General features: G+C 65.3%; 2 protein-coding genes across 2 annotated transcripts; one reads left to right on the plus strand and one right to left on the minus strand.

Moving 5' to 3' along the window:
- Positions 1-1,654: 1,654 nt before the first annotated feature.
- MNEG_10192 (hypothetical protein) lies at positions 1,655-4,451 on the minus strand (the record flags this gene model as incomplete). The annotated part of the gene is made up of 5 exons (XM_014041335.1): positions 1,655-2,239; positions 2,645-3,204; positions 3,405-3,615; positions 3,933-4,038; positions 4,384-4,451. The coding sequence occupies 5 exons, from the start codon at positions 4,449-4,451 to the stop codon at positions 1,655-1,657; spliced, it is 1,530 nt and encodes a 509-aa protein (XP_013896789.1).
- Positions 4,452-4,924: 473 nt separating this feature from the next.
- Positions 4,925-7,771, plus strand: MNEG_10193 (20S proteasome subunit alpha 7; the record flags this gene model as incomplete). Its single annotated transcript, XM_014041336.1, has 10 exons — positions 4,925-4,945; positions 5,029-5,111; positions 5,297-5,330; positions 5,605-5,688; positions 5,876-5,949; positions 6,145-6,231; positions 6,501-6,603; positions 6,881-6,975; positions 7,244-7,331; positions 7,697-7,771. The coding sequence occupies 10 exons, from the start codon at positions 4,925-4,927 to the stop codon at positions 7,769-7,771; spliced, it is 744 nt and encodes a 247-aa protein (XP_013896790.1).
- Between the last annotated feature and the right edge of the window lie 667 nt (positions 7,772-8,438).

An 8,438-nucleotide genomic window follows, 5' to 3' on the forward strand; every position in this document is an offset into this window, starting at 1 on the left:
CAGCAGCAAAGCAGCAACCATCATCGCCGGGGGGGTTGGCGTGCCTGCGCCAAGGCGGCCCAGCGGTATGGCACAGATCCCCGGCAAATGGATGTTTTGAGTATCTGGTGTAGCTCACCTGGATCCACTGGCCGTCCGGACCCTCTTTCCACACAATAACCCGGTGATCGAAGCTGCAGGACGCCAGCAGGGAGCCGTAGCGCGGGTGGGCCCAAGACACCTGCCACACCGGACCCTCATGACCCCTGAGGTCGGCGATCTGGGCTTTATGATCGCCGGACAGCTCGAACACCTTGATCGTCCGGTCGCTGCTGCAGGTCGCAAGACGCCGCCCGTAATAATCAAACTGGACGTCATGCACCATGTCATGATGCCCAGGCTCAAAGGCCGTGGTCGCTGCCATGCTGTGCGACCCAGATCACGCGAGTTGGTTCGTTCTACGGGTGCTGGCAATGTGTACAATAGCTGGCCGGATTGAATGCGTGTTGCGCAACAGTTTTTGACAGGTGTGGCGAACATGATCATGGTGCAGGATTTCGACGGTATGACAGCAGCGGGTGACGAAGCCGCTCCCAGCTTCCAAGCTCTGACATACAACTGGTAGGACTTGAAGACACAGTGTGGTTTTGTATATCATGAACTGCTCGTGTTCAGCACTCGTACATCCATCCAGAACTTGCAACACATTCCGGTCGCCAGTCAACCCCTGCATTGTTGGTTTTGACTGTCAGGACCACTTTGGGGCCTTCGTCGGCATTCAAAGATCAGCAAAGGCTGGAATCTTCAACCGCCAACGTGGAGTATGATGCGCGCCTTCCGTGCTAGCCGCGCACCGTCGCGCCCTCCTCTCTGGAGCGCTCTGTGCGTTCGATAGTGGGCTGCGGCGCCCCACCTCTTCCTTGGGCGCTACCGCAACGCTTAACTGGTGCCCTCCGACGATGGCTTCTGAGGTTCTGACGAGCTTACTCCAGTCGAATGCTGGCGTTCAATTGGCTGTCCACCCCATGAGCACATTGCTTGGCTTGCAGCTTGAAACAGTACAACTCAAGTTGCATACGTGCTGGCACGCGCACACTTGCCTGCATGTGAGCGCTTGCCCGCATGCATGCCCTCACACACGCGCTCGCTTGCAAACCCAAGCATGGTTGCATGTTTGGACCCCGGTGAGCATTGTGGGCAGGGCCATATAGGTCAGAGGATGACTAGATGCACCCACTGGCCTGCCTCTTGGCCTTCTGGTTGCTGCTGCCTGCACAGCCTGGGCCCTGCTTTGTTCTGTCATAATTGCCCTCCGGCCTGTATGACCCAGCGCCTTAAGTTGAGCTGCAGGCTGAAATCCTCACAAGGCCTCCGTGTTAATGTCTCTTACTCGGCCAGCGTGCACACGAGCAAGCCTCTTGACGCGACGTTTGCCCATAACGCAACAATGAAACAAGACAGCTACAGACACAAGAGCTTGGACGTGCATCCACGAGGGTAGGTGCAAACACACATGACAGCTGGCCTGAGCTGCTGCGCGCCGACCGGTGCATGCAATGGCGCTCTGGCATGATGAGCTGCCGCCGCCGGCCTTCCCTTGAGATGTCGGCACAGCCGCGTGCGCGGTCTGCCAAACGTCACGCAAGGGAGGGCCGGGAGGACAACTGTGACGTCATCAATACGTCACGTTCTTGGGCAGGTTGTGCAGGATGTTGGCCTTCATGGCGAGGTTCAGCCGCGACCGCTCGCCGCGCCGCTGCGCCCGCTGGGCGCGCCGCGCCGCCGCAACGGCCTCCGGCGCGCGCGTCTCGATGCCGAGCGCGCGGTACTGCGCCACAACGCCCGCCGCCGCCGGGGCCGCAGCGAGGGCCGCCGCGCGCTGCTCGCGGCCGGGCGCGCCCGTGGGGCGCGGCCGCTGCTTGTAGTACCGAGCCAGCCAGCGCGACCCCAGCACCTTGCCGCCGCCGCCGCCGCCGCTGCCCTCCCCTACAACCAGCTCCAGCCCATCAACCGCCAGGTCGGCCGCCCCGCCGCCGCCCCCGCCGGCCGCCACCAGCGCGCCGCCGCCGCCCGCCGCGTCCGCGTCTCCATCTGCCTCGTCGCCCGCCGCCGCGCCGTAATCGTAGTAATCGGCGTACTCGTCCTCGTTGTCGTCGTACGCCATCTTGCAGCGGTTGGCGTCCACCATGTGGCGCTGCACCGCGTGCAGCGAGCGGAACTGGCGCGCATTGGGGTCGTCGCCGGGCGTGTACAGCGGGACCTGTGTGAGCGTGGATGGGGAAGGTGCAGGCAGGTCAACTCCGGAGGAAGAGAAGGGGGAACAACAGGGGGCGTCGGCGGAGCTGGAGGTTTGCGGCGAGCGCCTGGCCGAGGGGGGTGGGTGGGGCGGAGCCTCGGCCGCAGGATTGCGGAAACAGCACATTCAAACACTGCCTTGAGCAGCCCTGCCCTGTGCGCATGGCCTTCAGACACCAGCCAGTGGCAGCTGCAGCACCCACTGGACCATCAACTCCCCAGGCTTGACGGGGCCCCACAGACGGCACCCCCCTTGTGACGAATCCCCACACACAAGGGGTCCCACTGGCGCCTCCACGCAGCCGCAGCCCCATGCCCTCACACCCACTGCCCCGCTAACCCCCCAGCTCCCGCAGCCCCCGCCCCTCACCTTGCCGTACTGCAGCTTGGAGCCCAGATAGCGCAGCAGACCCTCGGGATCTGTCAAGAACTCCACATCAGGGAAGTAGAAGCCGAAGTTCTTGTACATGTACTCGAGATTCTCCTGCATGCTGCCAGACACGCGGTTGTCAAACAGGCTGCGCCGCACATCCCACTCCTCCCACTCCTCGTCATCCTCCCCGCCGCTGGCCCCGGCCCCGCCGTCCGCCGCCGCCGCGGCGTCTGCGCCGCCGCGAGGGCGCGCGGCGGAGCGCTTTGCGCGCACGCGGCCGCGGCCGCCGAGCGAGAGGCCGGCGGCGGCCGACGCAAGGTCTGAGACACCCTCCTCCTCCTCTCCCTCCTCGCCCTCGTCCGACGCCGACGCCGTCTCCCATCCAGACCCCGCGCCCTCGCTGCCCTGCTCGTCCTGCTCCTCGTCCTCGCTGCCCCCCTCCTCAACCAAATCAGCTGCCACGGCCCTGGCATCACTAGGAGCAGCCGCAGGCCGCGCGGGGGCCTTGACCTGGAAGCCCGGCGCCGGTCTGTCCGCCGCGCCGCTCGTGGACGGCCCTGCAGGCGCGGGTGTGCAGGCGCAGTCCTTAACGCTCTGCATTCACTTGTCATCCGACACCGCCCGTTGATCCACGGCCACCAAACGGCTGCCGGCGCAATGCCACTTTCCAACCGGCCGCCCGGTCGCCTGCGAGCCGCGCGCACACCTCTCCCTGTACGCCGATGCCCCGCGCGGACACCCCTCGCCGCCTGCTCACCCGCATCGTCGAGCCGCTTGAGCATCACCACCGGCGCGGGCGCGGGCGCGCCGCTGCGCTTCACCAGTTCTGCGTACTTTTTGCTGCCCACCGCCTCCCTGTACTTCGCCTCGCTCATGAACTTGCGCCGCGTGAGGGGGTCGTACCACACGCGCTGCGTGGGGGCGGACGCGGCCGACGCCAGCTGCGCCTTGCGGGCCTCAAACCATTCCTGAGGCCGGGGATGGGGCGTGCATCTGTGATGTTGTAACTCGGCTTGACAGGTCTAGTGATTGAATGCTATCCGCAATCAGGGGCGCTCAGCAGCCTGACTCAACGCGGAGCCGACGTCGAGCGACACACATGCATGGAGGCATGATATGTGTCCTCCATGCGTCGCACGCAGCCCCCGTGTCATGCTCGGGGCTGCGCGCCGCGCCGCGCTGCCAGTGCCCGCCCTCGTGCAAGGGCGGTGAGGCCATGAAAGCCCGGCGCTTTGCGCACAGCGGCCCGCGGCCCGCGGCTCGCAGCGCCGGCTTGGGCGCGCACCTTTGTAACGGGTGGCAGGCCCGCCACCTTGCGCTTTAAGTTGTAGCGGTGGAAGTCGCTGCGATAGTGCTCAGCCAAGGACTCCTTGTCGGAGAAGTAGGTGCCGCTGAAAGTGCGAGGGGTTGTGCGGAGAGAGGGGAGGGTGGGGCGGGTGACGCGATAGGGGGGGGGGCTACCAACCATGCGCTGCGTGCGCAGCAGCGGGAACCGAATGGCACATGGGCGTGCATATGAAGCTAGCAGGTGGATGCCAACTCTGCGCGGCGCTACATCGGTGGCCGCTGCACCAGCAGCTGTGTAGGGGTCGCATGATAGCGGCAGGCGCGGACACGCGAGCGGCGGCTGCAACAGTGCGGGTCGCGCTCTCGCGCATGTGCTCCTGCCCAGCAGCCATGCGCAACGGCCTGACAGTCCCGGCCGTAAAGACTCAAGGCACGCGATACAAACGCACCTGGTGCTGCAGAAGAAGCCCGTCGCGCGTCCCTCAGCTGAGGCTTGCTGCGCGGTGTCCGTGGCCATGCTGCTCGCGTGCAGCGCCCCAACGGCGCGTATGAGATATGGAGACGATTCTATGCGACTGATGGGTGCTAAACAAGCGCTCGCTCGCCTGGGACAGTGGGTGATGACGTTTACGGGTGTTGCTCGACTTTGCAAAAAACACGACCGCTCTTGATTGTTTGGAACTTACGGTGAACCACAGCAAAACGACGCAGCGTTGCTCATGAGGGCTTTACAAGCAGACAAGGCGCGAAGCAGCAGCTCAGCTGCATTACTACACAGCACTGCACCACCCCATCATCTCTTGCTGGTCGCAGAACCTTTGTCCGACTTCCCCCTCTACCTTTGCAGTATTCGCGACGATCTCCACACGCTTGCATACACTAGCACGACGATAGCATCAGATCGCGCACAGATCACATTCGCGCACAGGACCCCCGCCCCGTCCTCAATCCGTCTAGATCATCTCTTTAGTAGACATATAGACAGCAGCAATGTCGGGTATAGGCACAGGGGTGCGCTTCTAGCAGGGATAGAAGCATGCGTCCCTCATGTGAAGCACCCAGGTGCTCACTGCCAGCTCTCCTCCCTATCGCAGTACGATCTATCAGCGACTACCTATTCACCGGACGGCAAGGTGTTTCAAACGGACTATGCGCAGAAGGCGGTAGACAACAGCAGGTGTGCAAGGTCCAGCAGCGGCGCAGGCAGCCTTTGCATGCAGTATGCAGCATAGCACGGCCTGCGAGCCTCTTGTGCTGTTTGACGACACTAACATCGTCGTTGCTCGTGCCTTGACGCAGCACCGCACTTGGTATCAAGTGCAAGGATGGCGTCGTCCTGGTGCGCACCGCAACACATGGCAGGGTGACGTCAGTGGGGGCGCAGCGCAGCCGGGAGGTGGCAGCAGATTGGTACCGCGCCTGCTGGCGACCCTCTTATGTACCTTCATAAGTAGCAGTGTTGTATTGAGCAGTGTTGTATTGAGCAGTGTTGTATTGAGCTGCTGCTGCTGCTAACCTGGCACCCTGGCAGCTGGCGCTGCCACAGCAGCAGTGACTGTCAAGTGGGGCGGTCGCAGACATAGGATCCGTAGCGTGTCGCCGGCATTCCACCGTGCGCCCCCCTCCTGCGGCTCCCGGCCCTGCCGTACGCCCTCCTCGCGGTGCCCCAGGCTGTGGAGAAGCTGGTCGTGTCAAAGCTGCTGGTGGAGCGGTCCAGCCGCAGGATACACAACATAGACCGCCACGCGGGCATTGTGAGCAGCGGGGGCGGCCAAGGCGCGGGCCCATAGGCTCAGCCACCTGCCATTTGCGCACAAAGGCGGCGGCGTTCCGCACACATGGTCGCGCCGCTCGGAACTCCCTCTTGCTGGGAGGAAGCCGCCGGGCCTGCCTGACTCTGATTGCCGCGGCTGCCTTTACCCCTTGTCGGGGCCCGCGCAGTGCATGGCGGGGCTGCTGCCGGACGGGCGGATGGTGGTCAACCGGGCGGCAGACGAGGCGACAAACTACAAGTCGTGAGCGCATTGACGACGGCCGCTTGCAGGGGGGCGTCGTGCCGCGTGCGTGCACGTTTTGCCGCAGCCCTGCACCCGCCTCAAGGCGGCTCCGCAGCCACTGCTTGTGCCTGCCCGGCAGGTCGGCCCGAGCGGGGCAAGTGGCACACCCGCACATGCGGGCCCTCTGAGCGGCCCCCCACCTTGCGGCCGCAGGTTCTACGGGGAGCCCATCCCTGGGCGCGTGCTGTGCGAGCGGCTGGCCAGCTACATGCACCTCTTCAACCTGTACTGGTCCATGAGGTGGGCCCACATCACGCACAAGGACGTCCACGAGTGTCCTTTTGGCTGGCCAGCTGTCATACATTTCACCCAGACCCGCCGCGCGCGAGCGCGGCGGCGGGGCGCCCTGGCGGCCTGCGGCCACAATGCCATCAGCAATGGCAGAGGGCGCTCCCGGCGCACGCTCGCCCCGGCCGCCCCAACGCTGCCACAGGCCGAGCCCCTCTCGGTCCCTCCGCCCCTGCGTGTCCCTCCTCGCATCTCTTCGCATCTCAACTCAAAACGTGCAGGCCGTACGGGGCGGCGGGCCTGCTGGCCACGTACGACGACGATGGCCCCGCGCTGTACCTGGTCGAGCCCTCGGGGGTGGCGCACGGCTACTTTGGCACGGCGGTGCGCGGGTCAGGGGCTCCACACATGCGCACGAGCGCGGCGGGGCGGAGGGAGGCAGGTTGGGAAGGGAGCGAAAGGCGGGGCTGCACGATGGCCGGCAGCGGCCACGCAGATGTTGGGTTGCACCCTGCAAGTACGCTTGTTCCCGCCCCTGCCTTGGTTCCTTTGCCGGTCGCTAGACACGTACAACATGCCAGTCCCATGCTCGTCCTTACACACGCACACACACACACACACACACACACACACACTTGCCCTCACGTCCCACTGCCACAAGGTGGGCAAGGCGCGCCAGGCCGTGAAGAACGAGCTGGAGAAGATGAAGCTCGGCCAGATCACATGCCGCGAGGCAGTGGTGGAGGCCGCAAAGATGTGAGCGGTCGCGGGGCAGGGCCTGCTTGTGGCTGTGGTGGGGCCCACGCATGGGGTTTGCGAGTAGGCCTTGGCAGGCAGGGAGCAGGGGCGCGCTCACGCGCTTCACGGCGGACGCTCGCGCTGTGGGGCGCGGCGCCGCCGCTCTCTTGCGGGGCCGCGGGCCGCTGGCCCTGCCGAAGAGGGCGGCTGTCCCGCTCACGTCCCCTTTTCCGCCATGCCTGCGCTTGCGGCGGCCGGCCCGTGCCCTCTCGTCATCCTGTTGCAGCCTGCACAAGGTCCATGAGGAGGACGGCAAGCCATTCGAGATCGAGATCAGCTGGGTCTGCGACGAGAGCGGCCGCGTGCACCAAAAGGTGCGCGGCGCGAGGGCGGGCGGTGGGCGGCGGGCGGCAGGCAGGCAGGCAGGCAGGCAGGCAGGGGACGGGCTTGGCGGGGTGCGCGCACCAGGCGCGCGACGCGGCGGCGCGGGGCGCGATGAGGCCGGGGCGCGGGCCGCTGCGAAGGGAGGCCGCCGGCGGATGTGGCGGAAGGCTGGGGCTGAGCGGTTTGCGGCCGGCGTGATGGGTACAACCGCGACCACCGCTGCGAGAGGGTAGGAGCGCGGTACTTGTGAACGATTCCAGTTCTGTTGCTGCCGCACAAGACAAGTCGTGGCTCCTCGGCGTCGTTTGCTGGCCGCCCCATCCCCAAAAGCCACCGCGTCAAATTATCCACCCAGGTGCCTGCAGAGGTGTTGGCGGAGGCGGAGGCGGCGGCGAAGGCGGCCCTGGAGGAGTCTGACATGGAGGACTGATGACGTCACTGTTGCAGTGGTCCTGCCCTCGGGGCCGGAGGGCGCCATCGGCGGCCGCTCTGCCCGCCGCACGGCGGCTGGCGTGCTTTGTCATCGCTGGGGCGCCAAGGGGCGGGCCGCGCGGGGGGCGGGGCGGCGGCGCCGGCACCAAGCGCCGCTAATTGCGCTGGCGTGGTTCTTGCAGATGTTGGTGGCCCGGGTGCGTGACTCTAAGTTACTGATGCTGCCCGTACATGTGGGCCACCGCCGGTCTCGTGGCAGACTACGCACGTGTAAGAGTCCCATACGAGATGTGTCGATGATTATGACGCCGGCTGGCGCCAGTGGTTGGCGCCATCGCAGTCAGCATCCCCAACTGCCGAAAAAACACCTGCAGGCGCTCTCAAGCGTTGCGGCCAGAGGGGTCACTTCACCCATCGCGTTGCCAGCGCGTGGTCGCTTGATGCGTGTGATATATCTTACATAGTAAGTTACGTATTAGCCCGCGGGTGGAGGGCACGCGGACGGCGGTTCAGCAGTAGGGCAGGACCACGGTAGGGCCGATCGCCATGCTCCAAGAGGGTTTAGAGAATTAAAGCCTGTTTAGATGCAACAGTGTAAACATCGGAGAGGCGGAAGGCCCCGCAAGGCCACATTGGCCTGCGTCCCGAACGGGCCTGTACATCTT

The sequence above is a fragment of the Monoraphidium neglectum genome (assembly GCF_000611645.1).
Source record: "Monoraphidium neglectum strain SAG 48.87 unplaced genomic scaffold scaffold02217, whole genome shotgun sequence".
Lineage (NCBI taxonomy): Eukaryota > Viridiplantae > Chlorophyta > Chlorophyceae > Sphaeropleales > Selenastraceae > Monoraphidium > Monoraphidium neglectum.